General features: G+C 52.8%; 1 protein-coding gene across 1 annotated transcript in view; it reads right to left on the bottom strand.

Moving 5' to 3' along the window:
- The window catches only part of CALN1 (calneuron 1), a 182,495-nt gene that overhangs the window by 116,738 nt on the left and 49,073 nt on the right, over positions 1 to 16,684 (bottom strand). Inside the window, exon 2 of the mRNA XM_048518765.1 lies at positions 7,430 to 7,554. Within this exon, the coding sequence (XP_048374722.1) occupies positions 7,430 to 7,554 (125 nt within the window). The remainder of the gene's footprint in view (positions 1 to 7,429; positions 7,555 to 16,684) is intronic.

The raw sequence follows: 16,684 nt of genomic DNA, 5'->3' as shown, positions 1-16,684 counted from the left end.
ATGCAGACAGAGAGGGAGGTTTTTCTAAATCAACCACATACAAGTGTGGAACATAGCAATGTGCATATGATAAGTGATAGTGTCTACAAAGGCTAGAGGTCAAAGCAAATCCCAGATTAGGGACAGAGACAGGGTATTCAGGTGTCTCTATGCTAATAGTAGAAGGACATTGTTATAGTGGGTATCACAGAGACATGGTAGAATGAGGAGAACCAGTGGGATGCTGTTATCACAGGTTACAGGCTCTATAGGAAGGATAGGACAAGGCGTATCGGGAGTGGGGTGGCTCTCTACATCAAAGAGAGCATAGTGTCACATAAAATAAGCAATGCAAGGGGAGCTGATTCCCCTACAGAAGCACTGTGGATATCAATACCAGGTGTGAAGGATTGTCTAATATTAAATATATATTGTCCCCCCTGACCAAAGCACACAAGAGGATTCTGAGATGGAAAAAGAAATCAGAGAGGCCAACAAAAGCAAGAACGTAGTGGTAATGGGTGATTTCAACTATCCCCACATAAACTGGAAAAATGCATGTTCAGGTCATAGTAAGGAGAGAGCATTCTTGGATATGCTAAATGACTGACAGAGCAGATGGTTGGGGAACTAACCAGAGGAGAGGTGATCCTAGATCTAATTCTATGTGGGACACAGGACATGGTACGGGAAGTCAGTGTTGTTGAGCTGATAGAGAACAGAGACCACAATGCTGCCAGATTCTTGATCCTCCTTGATCTGAGATTGCAAATGCCTCAGCAGATCAGGTGAGCAGCAGCAGCAGAAGGCCATTAAGCATATAAGAACAAAAGGAAGAGCCTGCTGGATCAGACCAGAGTCCATCTAGTCCAGCACTCTGCTACTTGCAGTGGCCCACCAGATGCCTTTGGGAGCTCACATGCACGATGTGAAAGCAATGGCCTGCTGCTGCTATTGCTCCCAAGCACATGGTCTGTTAATGCATTTCTAATCTCACATTAAGGAGGATCAAGATTGGTAGCCATAGATTGACTTCTCCTCCATAAATCTGTCCAAGCCCTTTTTAAAGCTACCCAAGTTAGTGGCCATCACCACCTCCTGTGGCAACATATTCCACACACCAATCACACGTGTGAAGAAATGTTTCCTTTTATTAGCCCTAATTCTCCCCCCACCCCCAGCATTTTCAATGTATGCTCCCTGGTTTTAGTATTGTGAGAAAAAGAGAAAAAAATTCTCTCTGTCAACATTTTCAGAGCCCCTCGGGGATGGGGCGGTCTAGAAGCCCAAAGTATAAATAAAAAATAAATAAATAAATTTTCAACATTTTCTCTCTGTCAACATGCATAATTTTATAGACTTTAACCATATCCACCCTCAGACGTCTCCTCTCCAAATTAAAGAGTCCCAAATGCTGCAGCCTCTTCTCATAAGGAAGGTGTTCCAGTCCCTCAATCATCCTCGTTGCCCTTCTCTACACTTTTTCTATCTTTTCGATATCCTTTTTGAGATGTGGCGACCAGAACTGAACACAGTACTCCAAGTACGGTCGCACCACGGCTTTATATAAGGGCATGACAATCTTTGCAGTTTTATTATCAATTCCTTTCCTAATCATCCCCAGCATAGAGTTTGCCTTTTTCACAGCTGCCATGCATTGAGTTGACATTCCCATGGAACTATCAACTAAGATGCCCAAATCCCTTTCCTCGTCTGTGACTGATAGCACTGACCCTTGTAGCGTGTATGTGAAGTTTGGATTTTTGGCCCCTATGTGCATCACTTTGCATTTTGCTACATTGAACAGCATTTGCTATTTCTTAGCCCACTCACCTAATTTATCAAGGTCCGCTTGGAGCTCTTCGCAATCCTTTGCAGTTCTCACCCTCCTACATAATTTGGTATCATCCGCAAACTGGGCCACCACGCTACCCACCCCTTCTTCCAGGTCCCTTATGAATAGGTTAAAGAGCACTGGTCCCAAAACGGATCCTTGGGGGAGCTCCCAAAGGCATCTGGTGGGCCACTGCGAGTAGAAGAATGCTGGACTTGATGGACTCTGGTCTGATCCGGCAGTCTCTTTCTTTTGTTCTTATGTTCTCTTCAGTTTTTCTGTCTCAGTGTTTCCTTGAAAATTGTGTTCTCCTGCCTGGGTTTGTGCTGTCAGCATGATTTGTTGGCTGTGGGTGTTTCCACAACAACAAAATTTGCATGAAGATTAGCATGGGGGCATTGCACTGCATATCAGTGTCCTATGGCACACGCACTCTTTCTTCTGCCCCATATGTCAGAGTCCTGATTGATCTCTCTTGCTTAAGCGCTCAATAGCTCCTGCTAATAACCCTTTAACTTCACCTACCTTGGTGTCAGCCTCCTGGCAGAAGATTGGCATCCATTAACACGTATACGTAACATAGCTATAATTGGGTGCCTTTGCTCTAATCTTTACTGGCTTTGCTTTGTAAAACATCTTGGTATCACTTGGCCTTCCCTTGCATTCCGTTCCCTCGTAGTGCTGGGCAACTAGATAATGGTTCGCCCTTCGCTAGACTTAAAAATCACTAACCTCCCTGCTTAAGGTGGGGGGCTTAAGATGAACCTGTATCTCCCTTTGCCTTTCCAATGTTTTCCAGATCTGGCTATGACAAATTTGGCACCATGCCTTGCTAAGACTTGCCAATAAAGACTGCTATTATCAATACCTGAGGTGCTGTTCGTGACTTGCCCCCCCCCCCAAGCGGCGCAAAGATGTCGCTTTGAAACCTCGCTCCCTGAGTGAGGTTTTTAAAAAGCTGTGTCTTCCCACCGGCGTAGCGAATCCGCACCAGTGTGAGGGGTTACCCTCCAGTGTTTCGCGGATCTTCGTATTTTGCGCTCTCTGCCTGGTATTGACGTTTCATGTTGCCCCAGACCCCTGAGGTGGGAGGTTTTGAGGGCAGCATGGGCGTGTCTTTCCAGCCAGCCGGAGCTGCAGAGGGATGCAAGGTAAATCCCTCATAGGCACCCTCGGTGGCTTTGTGTGGAGCCGCCCCTGTGGGCAGCACCGTCGTCAGGACTGCCCACATGGGACCATGCGAGCAGTCCCGACGCTCCACCAGCTTCATCAAAGCCGGTGGGAAGCCGCTGCCTCTGGCAGTGTGGAAACGGCCTCTGATTCAATAAACCTTATTTCTGCAACCCTGGGTCTACTTATTGGCAGGAGGTCGACAGACATGACATAAATCCTAATTGCCAGCTCTTCAGTCATTTATTCAAAATTTGCTTCATGATACAAGACAATTAAAAAAGACCATCACAGAGCTCCTTATATGACTGATATAACAGCATATAATCTTAGGAGGAATTTGCTGCATTTTCAGACTATACTAGTTGGTTGATATGCTAAAAAACTATGCTAAAGAAGAATGCATATGCATACGCCTATATATGTTACATTGAGCGTAGTATACATATTTGACTGATTAGGAAAGTCTGCACAGTCTCCTCCAGTAAGGGCCAAAGCCTGTGCTGTTCTCAGTTGCTCACCACGTATAATCCTCATCCCATACTCTCTGCTCCTGTGGAAATGAGGTATCAACTACAGATGGAGCCTTCTCCATGGTGTCTCCCCATCTTTAGAATCTCACATATCTGCTTCTGCTGCTTCCCCTACTGATAATTGTTGCCAGATCAGAACATTTATATTTGAGCAGGCTTTGAATTGAATTCTTCTGCTGCTGGTTGGCTTCTTTACATCTTCCTAGTATGCTAGAAAAGTGTTTTACACTATTTGGCTTGCTTTGACTCAAGTGTACGCTGCTGAGCTGTTGGGATTCTACTGTTTAGTTTTATTGAATTCTTTGGGTATTTAATTTTCACTGTTTGTGCCGTGAGACACCTCAAGCAGTTTTTGTTGCATATAAATCTCCTCACTGGATAAAAACAACCATCTGCCAATTGGTGGTGACCTTGAAGACTCCCCAATTTTCACAGGTTTTAGCTTTATGGTCCTTTTTTGGGGAGCTCACATATTAACAAACCATTGGCTGTTGTTGGTTTTCCAGGGTGTATCTACATTCTACTCCTTACTTTTATGAACTTCAGTTCTAATAGAACTTCTTATGTTTTATCTATTCTGCTGATTTGGAATCTCAGTCCTGACAGGTTTTAGATGGAAGACTCCTGACTAGAGACTTTAATGAAAATCTCATTTTGAAGGTGCAAAACAACGCAAATGATGTTTAAAGCTGGACGTTTGACAATACTTCTTTATTTGTTTGGAATAGAGAACTTCATAAAGTACTTTTGCTTGTAGAGCTTTAACAGAGTTATTAAAGGAGCCCTGCATTGCCGTGGCTGCGTGATGATGCTTTAACATCCAGAAACAGATAAGATAGGCAGCCAACTGTGAAGATTGAACTCCGACCCTCTTTCTTTTTTATAAAGAACTGAAGGTTGGATAAGTGTATGTGGCTCCTCGAGTGGGTGGGGGAACCTGAGAGCCCTCTCCTCCAGCCTCAAAGCAGAAGAAACTTACTTTCTATCTCAGATCCCTACCAATAATCATTTTGCAATTTGGCTGGCACCCTTGATGATTTCCAGGGAAACTCCCTTTTGGATATTGTTACAATAGCTGGAAAAGAGCAGATGGTGTGAGTGAGGGCCTAATGATGACTGCTCAAAACTCAACCTGTGTTACAGGGAGGTAGACTCAATTGATAGGACACCACCAGACTTATCTTTATTAATGGTCAAAACTAAGGAGTTTATTTGCAATGAGCTGAAAATTCTGTACTCTAAACTGAATTTCTTAATTAAATTGGTTTCCAACAAAACAACAAAGGGACTTAATTCAATCAAATCAAATGAGACTTTTTCAGCTGGCTCACAATGAGACACTGTTGCTTCAAAAACAAACATGGAGCTAGAATAGTTAGCTATCAGTTAGCTTTGTAACCACATAAAAATTGTCTAACAGTATGCAGAGTCAATGGTAAGATTCCACTCTGGAATACTAAAGCATTAGCTAACCAACATCTTAAAACTCTCCAAGGAATAAGATTCATGTGTCAAGCCCTTGATCTGGACCAATATTGGATTGTGATCAGAAACCTTTATTGGCAGATAGCAGCCTGGCACTAGAAGAATCTAGTTCTAAACACTGGCTCTTCTAGCATCCTTTTAATGCCCCAAAGGTGCCCCCTCCTTTCATCCCCAGGAAAATCAAAGCAAAACATTGCAAAGCAAGAAGGTGACAATCGTTTATTCTCAAGCCGACAGGAAAGGTTTTCAGTCCAACTGGCGCTTGGGCGCAATCTACATGCTACAGGTTACAAAGAACAAAGGCAGCAGGAAGCCGCCATTCAGGAAAGCACATTATCATTGCAGAAACCAGAGCCCCATTTGATGTCAGGGGCGCTACCTGACATCATGGACCAAGCGTTGGTAAAGCCATTAAATAATTCTAATCAGCTCCACAGGGTGTTGCTTTCTTTTGGTTGTCCCTAAGTTATTAATGCCTAAGTTATTGCTACATTAGAAATCTCCACTTATTGCAAAAGGAGTCTTCTAGTGCGAATCTTTCTTAACACAATTTTATCTCACCTGTTGGGTGGGTCTAATAATCCTCCAAACTCTAAACATGTGATCAACCCAGGAGTTTCTGACAGAAACAAGAAGACAAATTTAACAGATCTGATGAGTTGGACTGAAGAATTGAAGTTACCACTGCCCCTTGAGGAGTCACCTCTGGGTCATGTTAAACTGGAGAAAGATTTGGTGGGCTTTTCTAAAGATTTTACCCCTTATCAACTAATAACAGATAGTCTGAGGAAGTGAAAATCAAGCTTCCTTAAAAGCACAAATGATGCCACTGCCTTAAGACAATGTCCATCTCTTGGGATACCTGACAGAACTGTGCCTGTAACTTTAAATTCATTTCAGAGATTAGAATGCTTCATGAGATTGGATACTGAAGCAGACATACTTTAGATGTCCTTGCCCAACATTAAATCACACTTGGTGCAGGGAAGAGGCAGCAACAGGATCAACTACTAGCAACCTCGAAAAGTTAAAAACCCACACTGTGGAAATGACAGTATTTATTTTGACACCAATAATTCACTAGAACAGTTAGTTGAGATTGGCTGACAGTTGTGGGATCCCCTTGCCTCAGATTTTTTCTTGGAATATTTCTGGCTGGAGGCACAAGGCAAATGACCAAGATTTTCTGTGCTGCATGATGATGAAGAAGATGAAGAAGAGGAGGAGGAGTTTGGATTTATATCCCCCTTTCTCTCCTGTAGGAGACTCAAAGGGGCTTACAATCTCCTTGCCCTTCCCCCCTAGCAACAAACACCCTGTGAGGTGGGTGGGCCTGAGAGAGCTCTGAAAAGCTGTGACTAGCCCAAGCTCACCCAGCTGGCGTGTGTGCACGGGCTAATCTGAATTCCCCAGAGAAGCCTCCACAGCTCAGGCGGCAGAGCGGGGAATCAAACCCGGTTCCTCCAGATCAGAATGCACTTGCTCTTAACCACTACGCCACTTTGACATTATCTTACTCCAGGAAACATAGTACCCAATCATAATTTGTCTCAAGGGCTATGAATCCCACTCTGTTTTGGTGCACAAAACCAACCCAAAGGGGTGACATTGAACAGGTTTAACCCTTTTCTTATTCCAGCAGATAAACCCTAAATCAATTGTCTTACCAACTTGTAATTCCACTGTGAATTTTTTTACTTAATTCAAATGATCTTGTTTTTAATTTAATTAATGTTTATATTTTCCCTTGTTTAGATAAAGATGCCTTGCATACTCATTGGGAGAACTTAGTCATATATGTTGAAGAACTAGAGCTGCACTGTCCGTTCCTTGAAATTGTTATACGGGGTGATTTTAACACAAGGTTTGGAACAGATGATTAATGCTTTGACAACTGCGTTGGATTTGGACCCAGCTCATTACCCAGTTTTTGTTTTTTCATTTGAGAAGCACGACGAAGATTCTCATATCAACTATACTGCTGTTATTTTTGCAAAATTCTGTATACAATTCCATAGAACATTTCAACACATTTGAAACTTGTGCACCTTTTGTTTTCTTTTGTCTTAATCTATGTTGAAGTATGACTTTTCTTAACCCTTGAAGCACCAACTTATACCCCTATACCATTTTCAATGCCAAGTTTTAAAAATTACTTTCTCCAATTTTTTTTGAAAATTCTGCCTAAATTTAGTTTTATATTCCTCCACTTGTGCTATTGTAACTTTAGTGCCAAATCTACAATTGTTTATATTGTATTTATTTCTATGGAGCAATCAAATTTCAAAACAAAATTATTATTTATTATTTAATTAAATAATTATTTGAGTATTATTATTTTAAAATAATTATTTTATTGCCATCATCTTTATTTCCTATAAATTGCCTTGCCAAAAAACCCCTTCCCAACATGCCTCTTTGTCCTTACCGTCCAGCTCTTCCACAGAGATGTTTGCCAACTGATCGCTGTCACTGCCAGCAGAGAGAGATCGGTTCAGGTAGTTTCCTTTGTACAACAATCCAGCTGTAACATGATGGAATGGCATCTTCTCCCTAATGGCAGAAATGCAAGAATACAGGTTTCATTCTAAGCCTTGTCAAAACTTCATCCAAAAAAGACCAAAGGATAATTCACTCTGGAAATGGGAAGAAATAGTCTTCTGGCCAAATATTCCCTCTCCCCCTGACAACACATTTTAAAGCCATGTTTAGATAATTGAAGGTATGTCATGTTGGTGAGGAAGCAAACTTGTTTTCTGCTGCTCCAGAGGCTAGGACCAGGAGTAATGGGTTCAAGGTGAAGGAAAAGATATTCCATCTAAACATCGGGAAAAACTTCCTGACAATAAGGACTGTTCGACAGTGGAATGCACTACCTTGGAGTGTGGTGGTGTCTCCTTCTTTGGAGGTTTTTAAATGGCTGGATGGCCATCTGTCAGGAGTGCTTTTATTATGTGTTCCTGCATTGCAGGGGGTTGGACTTGATGGCCCTTGTGGTCTTTTCCAACTCTATGGCAGATTCTGCATGGGCCAAAAACAGCAGTGTGAAAACAGTGTGAAAATGTTGTAAACCCTTTTACCCCATTTTACCCCTTTACACCATTTTACACCATTTTCGCACTGCCCATGCAGAATTCGCCTAAGATTCTATGATTCTAAGGAACAACTTTGTGGCAGTTGAGGGCCAAACTATACAATACCCTTTTCAGTTAGTTGAGTCTGCTTTCCCTGGACAGCTCAGCCACACAGCAATTTTAAGGAATGTCACTTGTACTGCCTGCTGGAGCCAATTAGCTCAGGACAGCAGTGTTGGGGAAGGAGGACTGTCCTGTTTCCCCCCCATGCCTTTTTCCGGAAGTGAACAGCCCTGGAATTGAGTAATTCATATAACTTTGGAGCAGCGTCTGGTCTGGATACTCATCATGCAGTGTATTTGGAGATCCAAAGTTGCTTACAGTAAACATAATTACAACAAAAATGGGGGAAAGGCTTCTGTGTAAGGATCGAGGAGTTTCGGGATAATCTCAGATGGCCGACCACACCCTACTATTGGGTACCACTTTCTTCCTTTCATACAAGAATCTCCAAATGACACATGGAAATTCAATTTCTTTTTCTACATTTACATTATAGCAAATTAACCAACAAGAACCAAAACAAAGCAAAACAAAACATGAAATACCAAGGAAGGGCATGCGAACTGTCCTATGGGGAGGGACTGAGCAAGAAAGAAACATCCTAGCGCCCATTTTCTTGTTTACACGTGAGGAGGCGTTCCACTGCCTGCTGTGCAACTTTCCTGTCTTTACTTCAGGGTCACTCCCTCTTGATTGCAAGGTACTGGCTTTTTAAAAGCCCTTTAAATTTTATATCAATATTATTTTATTTATATTGATATTCTTCACATTGCTATTGTTACCGCCAGGAAAATAGGAAAATATTTTCCTAAGCCTGTTGCTGAACTACACTGGCTAAGGATCAGAGCAAAGAGACCAGTGTTGTCCAAAAGTCTCCATAAGGCCTGGAAAGAACGTGTATATATGAATGTGCTGATGTTTCACATGGTTTCCTTCTTGCCTTTGTCCCTTTTAAGATGTAATGTAAGCCCCTCAGTGTTGGATTTATTATTTGCCAAATGTTTAGGATTATACTTTAGCTAGGTTCTCCAGTTGATTTAAGGTTTTGTTACTGTTAATTTAGGATACTCTTGCTTATATGTATATGTGCTTGTACTGTATTGGAGGTTTTTAAAGATTTCCTCTAATGTTTAAGTTTAGAAATGTTATTTTAGATATCTGTATCTGTTGGAAAAAAGCAGCAGCTTGTAACAGCTGATATTAAGGGCCAAGGAAGCTAGCCTTGGAATTCAGTTTGGGCCAACACCCGGTAGATCCATTTAGCAAAAACGAAGACCCCTTTGGATTTACAAATTGAATCTGATGACGGCACCCCAGATATCCCAGCCGTTGAAGAACGTGCCAAGATCACCATTGGACCATTTGAACTTTCTTTTGTTGTGGGACTGAGGCGCGGGAGCCTCAGGACATAACTCAAGGAAGCAGCCCATCTGATAACCAGATACCTGGGTGTGTTAACAGTCTCACCCAGCTTTATGGATGGACACTCTTCAATCCCTTCTGCGCTATCGTAAAGTCTCGCAGGAGGACACCTGACAGCATGATCTCAGGATCCCATTCACAAAGTTGTAATTGTACCTCTCTTTTATGTCTCTTTATTGTTGCATGGTAAGGGACCTGCCCCCTTACCTGCCCCCTTGAGCCTTTTGATGTATGTGTATAAAAGTTCTTGTGCTTGGCTACGAAGGCGCGATTCCCCTGCCCGAGCTGTAGCAACCACTTCCGAATAAAATACTTTGCTTTTGAAGAACACCGGCTTCCTGCGCTTCACTATGTTGCCTGAGCTGAAATCACTTAATGTTACCCGAGCAGCAGCGATAACACTATTATGATGGCTTGTTATTATTTTAATTTTTAAAAACCTCAGCCATTGATCCCCAGAAATGCCTTCAAAGGTTTTGGGGGGTGGCAGAGTCTGGAAGGAGTGGAAACTCTGAAGTCAGGGAAAAGACCAAGGTTTGCTTGCTCTCGGGAACTGAGAGGCTTCTAGGATCTAAGGCAGCATAAGTGTGAGTGTATCTGCAATGAAAACTCTGCCCCAAAGGAAACATGTCCTCACTGTGGGGCAGTGCATCAATGTATAATTGGCCTAGGAGTCCAGGATCTCTCACTTTAACCTTTTGTTGGAAAAAAACATGGGCACAAATGAGGCTAGTGGGCTACCTGGTTACCCAGTTCTGAGAAGCAGCCCAGCTCCACCAGTTTTGTATCCCTTCGGCTTCCTTCACTTTGTGCATTCTCAGACCTCCCAAATGTATTTTGTTTATATGCCTGCAGTCAAGTCAATGAGGGAAAGAAATAATTCTAACTCAAACAAGTTCAGATTAATTAAAATTGTATCCAAAAACTCTGGTCCCCCCCCCCCCGATTATTCCTGTTTCTACATAGCATTAAATCTGCAATGGGATTCACTTGTTCATGTGACTTCATTCTGCTTCATGCACTTCTAGTTTTCATCTCAAACCAAGTCCATTTTAAACCAATTTCATTCCATTATTTGGGGAAAACACATGTCACACTTTCCATAGATATTCCATGTCTGATAACTTGGTCTCTGGATGGCACTGCCAAATGCATCCCGAATCCATCACAGTCTCAGGCTGATGACAGTCCCACTGCAAAAAAACTGCCAGGTTTTTTCTCCCTTCAACCTGATGCCCCTGCTCCTCAATGTGTTCAGTTTGAAAAGGGTTTACACACTTTGCTACTTATGCAAGTCTTTAATTTATGCCATTTTTTACTTCAGCAGGCTTAGTAATATTGCTACTGCACAGCCTTGGCAAATGCAGGGAGATCTTGATGGCAGCCCTGGGGAGGGTGGAATTTGGGGAGGATGTGACATCACTTCCAAATTATGCAGCAGGATATCTCCTAAATCTCGTTGGTAAATACCACAGAGGAATGGTAAAATTCCCAGAATCTAATTATGGAGACATTCCCTAGCAGTTTCTTCTCCTGTCCCTTGGTCTCTCAAAGGCTGTTTCCGCACGGAGGCGGAAGTGGCTGGGTCGGCGCTCCTGCGTCGCAGGGCAGGGGGGGGTGTCCCCAGGCCTCGGCGACATGCCGGAGGCCCGGGGATGAGGTAAGTGCAGGGAGGGAGTGGGGGGAAGCGCCGGGAAGCCGCTGCCGTTTGCACGGCAGCGGCTTCCAGCCGGCATTTCCAAACGAACGGCGGCCTGGGGACGGCGTTTTTGCCATCCCCAGGCCACCATATTCTGCCCGTGCGGAAACGGCCAAAGATTGGAGCAAAAGGTAAGGTTTACCTGCTGTGGGCATCAAATAGCAAACCTAGGGCTTTGAATAGTAGTACTTTGCTGATGCTTGCACTATTATTTGCTCAGTCATTTGACTGAATTTGGCTGTTTTATTTGACCTTGTTCCCCTTACTACATTCTGTGAAATGGTTTCAAAGTTTCATCTCATTCTGCTGGTACTGGTTTTACTGTTTTGTTCACACTTCCATAATAAAATGGGCATGCAGTCCATATTTTAAATTATTATTATTATTATTATTATTATTATTATTATTATTATTATTATTATTATTATTATTATTATTATTATTATTATTATTATTATTATTATTGATACAAAACAGTTACACACAGCAAGCAAGATCAATATGCTGGATTTTGTATTACATCACACGTCGGACACTTCCCAAGCATCTAGGACTGTGTGATGTATCGACGAATAATGCGTGCAGAGCCGAGTAGGGTGGCCTTTTGCAGCTGACATATGGTGATTTTGTCAGCGCCAATTGTTTTTAAGTGCCGTTCAAGATCTTTAGGCACTGCACCCAGTGTGCCGATCACCACTGGGACCACCTTTACTGGTTTGTGCCAGAGTCTTTGTAGTTCAATCCTTAAATCCTCGTATCGTGTAAGTTTTTCCAGTTGCTTCTCATCAATCCTGCTGTCACCAGGAATCCCCCCCCCCCACCCCCCCCCCCCCCCACCCCCCCCCCCCCCCACCCCCCCCCCCCCCCACCCCCCCCCCCCCCCACCCCCCCCCCCCCCCACCCCCCCCCCCCCCCACCCCCCCCCCCCCCCACCCCCCCCCCCCCCCACCCCCCCCCCCCCCCACCCCCCCCCCCCCCCACCCCCCCCCCCCCCCACCCCCCCCCCCCCCCACCCCCCCCCCCCCCCACCCCCCCCCCCCCCCACCCCCCCCCCCCCCCACCCCCCCCCCCCCCCACCCCCCCCCCCCCCCACCCCCCCCCCCCCCCACCCCCCCCCCCCCCCACCCCCCCCCCCCCCCACCCCCCCCCCCCCCCACCCCCCCCCCCCCCCACCCCCCCCCCCCCCCACCCCCCCCCCCCCCCACCCCCCCCCCCCCCCACCCCCCCCCCCCCCCACCCCCCCCCCCCCCCACCCCCCCCCCCCCCCACCCCCCCCCCCCCCCACCCCCCCCCCCCCCCACCCCCCCCCCCCCCCACCCCCCCCCCCCCCCACCCCCCCCCCCCCCCACCCCCCCCCCCCCCCACCCCCCCCCCCCCCCACCCCCCCCCCCCCCCACCCCCCCCCCCCCCCACCCCCCCCCCCCCCCACCCCCCCCCCCCCCCACCCCCCCCCCCCCCCACCCCCCCCCCCCCCCACCCCCCCCCCCCCCCACCCCCCCCCCCCCCCACCCCCCCCCCCCCCCACCCCCCCCCCCCCCCACCCCCCCCCCCCCCCACCCCCCCCCCCCCCCACCCCCCCCCCCCCCCACCCCCCCCCCCCCCCACCCCCCCCCCCCCCCACCCCCCCCCCCCCCCACCCCCCCCCCCCCCCACCCCCCCCCCCCCCCACCCCCCCCCCCCCCCACCCCCCCCCCCCCCCACCCCCCCCCCCCCCCACCCCCCCCCCCCCCCACCCCCCCCCCCCCCCACCCCCCCCCCCCCCCACCCCCCCCCCCCCCCACCCCCCCCCCCCCCCACCCCCCCCCCCCCCCACCCCCCCCCCCCCCCACCCCCCCCCCCCCCCACCCCCCCCCCCCCCCACCCCCCCCCCCCCCCACCCCCCCCCCCCCCCACCCCCCCCCCCCCCCACCCCCCCCCCCCCCCACCCCCCCCCCCCCCCACCCCCCCCCCCCCCCACCCCCCCCCCCCCCCACCCCCCCCCCCCCCCACCCCCCCCCCCCCCCACCCCCCCCCCCCCCCACCCCCCCCCCCCCCCACCCCCCCCCCCCCCCACCCCCCCCCCCCCCCACCCCCCCCCCCCCCCACCCCCCCCCCCCCCCACCCCCCCCCCCCCCCACCCCCCCCCCCCCCCACCCCCCCCCCCCCCCACCCCCCCCCCCCCCCACCCCCCCCCCCCCCCACCCCCCCCCCCCCCCACCCCCCCCCCCCCCCACCCCCCCCCCCCCCCACCCCCCCCCCCCCCCACCCCCCCCCCCCCCCACCCCCCCCCCCCCCCACCCCCCCCCCCCCCCACCCCCCCCCCCCCCCACCCCCCCCCCCCCCCACCCCCCCCCCCCCCCACCCCCCCCCCCCCCCACCCCCCCCCCCCCCCACCCCCCCCCCCCCCCACCCCCCCCCCCCCCCACCCCCCCCCCCCCCCACCCCCCCCCCCCCCCACCCCCCCCCCCCCCCACCCCCCCCCCCCCCCACCCCCCCCCCCCCCCACCCCCCCCCCCCCCCACCCCCCCCCCCCCCCACCCCCCCCCCCCCCCACCCCCCCCCCCCCCCACCCCCCCCCCCCCCCACCCCCCCCCCCCCCCACCCCCCCCCCCCCCCACCCCCCCCCCCCCCCACCCCCCCCCCCCCCCACCCCCCCCCCCCCCCACCCCCCCCCCCCCCCACCCCCCCCCCCCCCCACCCCCCCCCCCCCCCACCCCCCCCCCCCCCCACCCCCCCCCCCCCCCACCCCCCCCCCCCCCCACCCCCCCCCCCCCCCACCCCCCCCCCCCCCCACCCCCCCCCCCCCCCACCCCCCCCCCCCCCCACCCCCCCCCCCCCCCACCCCCCCCCCCCCCCACCCCCCCCCCCCCCCACCCCCCCCCCCCCCCACCCCCCCCCCCCCCCACCCCCCCCCCCCCCCACCCCCCCCCCCCCCCACCCCCCCCCCCCCCCACCCCCCCCCCCCCCCACCCCCCCCCCCCCCCACCCCCCCCCCCCCCCACCCCCCCCCCCCCCCACCCCCCCCCCCCCCCACCCCCCCCCCCCCCCACCCCCCCCCCCCCCCACCCCCCCCCCCCCCCACCCCCCCCCCCCCCCACCCCCCCCCCCCCCCACCCCCCCCCCCCCCCACCCCCCCCCCCCCCCACCCCCCCCCCCCCCCACCCCCCCCCCCCCCCACCCCCCCCCCCCCCCACCCCCCCCCCCCCCCACCCCCCCCCCCCCCCACCCCCCCCCCCCCCCACCCCCCCCCCCCCCCACCCCCCCCCCCCCCCACCCCCCCCCCCCCCCACCCCCCCCCCCCCCCACCCCCCCCCCCCCCCACCCCCCCCCCCCCCCACCCCCCCCCCCCCCCACCCCCCCCCCCCCCCACCCCCCCCCCCCCCCACCCCCCCCCCCCCCCACCCCCCCCCCCCCCCACCCCCCCCCCCCCCCACCCCCCCCCCCCCCCACCCCCCCCCCCCCCCACCCCCCCCCCCCCCCACCCCCCCCCCCCCCCACCCCCCCCCCCCCCCACCCCCCCCCCCCCCCACCCCCCCCCCCCCCCACCCCCCCCCCCCCCCACCCCCCCCCCCCCCCACCCCCCCCCCCCCCCACCCCCCCCCCCCCCCACCCCCCCCCCCCCCCACCCCCCCCCCCCCCCACCCCCCCCCCCCCCCACCCCCCCCCCCCCCCACCCCCCCCCCCCCCCACCCCCACCCCCCCCCCCCCCCCCCCCCCCACCCCCCCCCCCCACCCCCCCCCCCCCCCACCACCCCCCCCCCCCACCCCCCCCCCCCCCCACCCCCCCCCCCCCCCCACCCCCCCCCCCCCACCCCCCCCCCCAGCACCTGCCCGAGCGGCGCAGGGCAGCGGGCGTGTCCCCAGGCCTCGGCGACGCGCCGGAGGCCCAGGGACAAGGTGAGTGCCGGGTGGGGGAAGCGCCGTGAAGTCGCTGCCGCTCGCCGGGCAGTTGTTTTCACGGGCGGCGTATTCCCCAAAAAAGAACGCTTCTTAGCGTTCTGGGAATACGTAAGCTGCGTGGCCAGTTCGGCGGCGCTGGCGGCGCTGCCGCGCCAGCCGCTGCGCCGCCCGTGCGTTTAATGGCAGCCTGGAGACAAGGTGCTACCGCCTCTGTGTTATCATTTTTCCTACCGTATGAAACGGCCTAGATCTTTTGCCATTACCTGTTGAGTGAACTCAACTTCATTGCATCCACCTGAGTTCTAATATTATGGAAGGAGAAAAAGCTCTCTCTATGTCAGGCCTGCAGTTCTAGCAGGGGCATTGTGTGGAAAGTTACTTTCCCTTTAGCAGGTACTTAGCTATCTCTGGTTTGGCTTTGGGAGTCTACTGCAGGGATGGGCCCCTTGTTTGAGCCTTACTGTGTTTCTCTGTTCTATGTTTCTCTGTTCCCATGAGAGGGTTGGGATGTGCCAACTATATTATCACATTATAATCCCGACCGAGAACAGTTGGAGTATAGGACTTTCCCACCAGGGGCCCGCCCGTGCGTTTTCCATGAAACCCACTTTGAATGTTGGAGTAAATTTGGCTCACTCGCTCAGTGGGTCCAATCTGTCCCTCAGATTCAGATGATGAATCACCAAGGCCTCCCTGAGCCCCCTGGAGAGAAGCTGACTACTGACGTAGGGAGAGAGAGGATTTCCAAGCTGAGATCTGTCACCTGAATTGGGAAATGTTCCTCATGATGGCATGTGCTGAAGCAGCAGAGGAGGCTGCTTGGGGTTCCCAGGGTGGAGATAGTGTTATTGGACCCCCTCGTTTCCAGTTTGGGGTCCAACCCACCACAGGAGTACAAAAGCCACCCGACCCTGGGCAATTCCAGCCATCCCTAGTGCCCCAATGGGTTCCACTGCTGGTCAGACTGTCTCCTCCTGGGGGTGGAGGACCCCAGATTGCCCCAATCGGGGTTCCAGCTCCAGCACCTCCAGCAGTAAGGATGCCCTCAATGCCACACAGAAAATTGAGAGCCCAATTTGATGATATCCCGGATCGCTTGCTATTTTTCTTGGTGCAGGTGGATGCCCACATGCAAGAACATGGGGGAAATTATGCAAGCAAGGTGGAGAAGGTACATGAGGTGGGTGCTTTACTGGAGGGTTTGGCAGCAGATTGGTATGTGGACCTGTTTCACCATCAGTCTCCTGAACTCCGCTCCCTTCCTCAGTTCATGATGGCCCTCAGAAGGCAGTTTGAGAATCCCTTCTTAGGAGAGAAAGCCAAATGAGACATCCTAAAATGTGACAGGGCAATAAATCACTAGTGGAATATGCTGCGGGCTTCTGAGCCCTGGCCAGCAAGATCCATGATTGGCCTGGGCAGGTTTTTGTACACATGTACACTCCAGCTCTGGCACTGGTCCCTAGTGAATGGCAATACTGACACCTTAATGGGATGGATTGTACGGACTGAGGAGACAGAAGCTTGGATGATGGATGCTACCAAT

Source organism: Sphaerodactylus townsendi, linkage group LG16, assembly GCF_021028975.2.
Source record: "Sphaerodactylus townsendi isolate TG3544 linkage group LG16, MPM_Stown_v2.3, whole genome shotgun sequence".
NCBI lineage: Eukaryota > Metazoa > Chordata > Lepidosauria > Squamata > Sphaerodactylidae > Sphaerodactylus > Sphaerodactylus townsendi.
The sequence above is the reverse complement of the archived record's forward strand: the minus strand, read 5'-3'. Positions and strand labels throughout refer to the sequence as shown.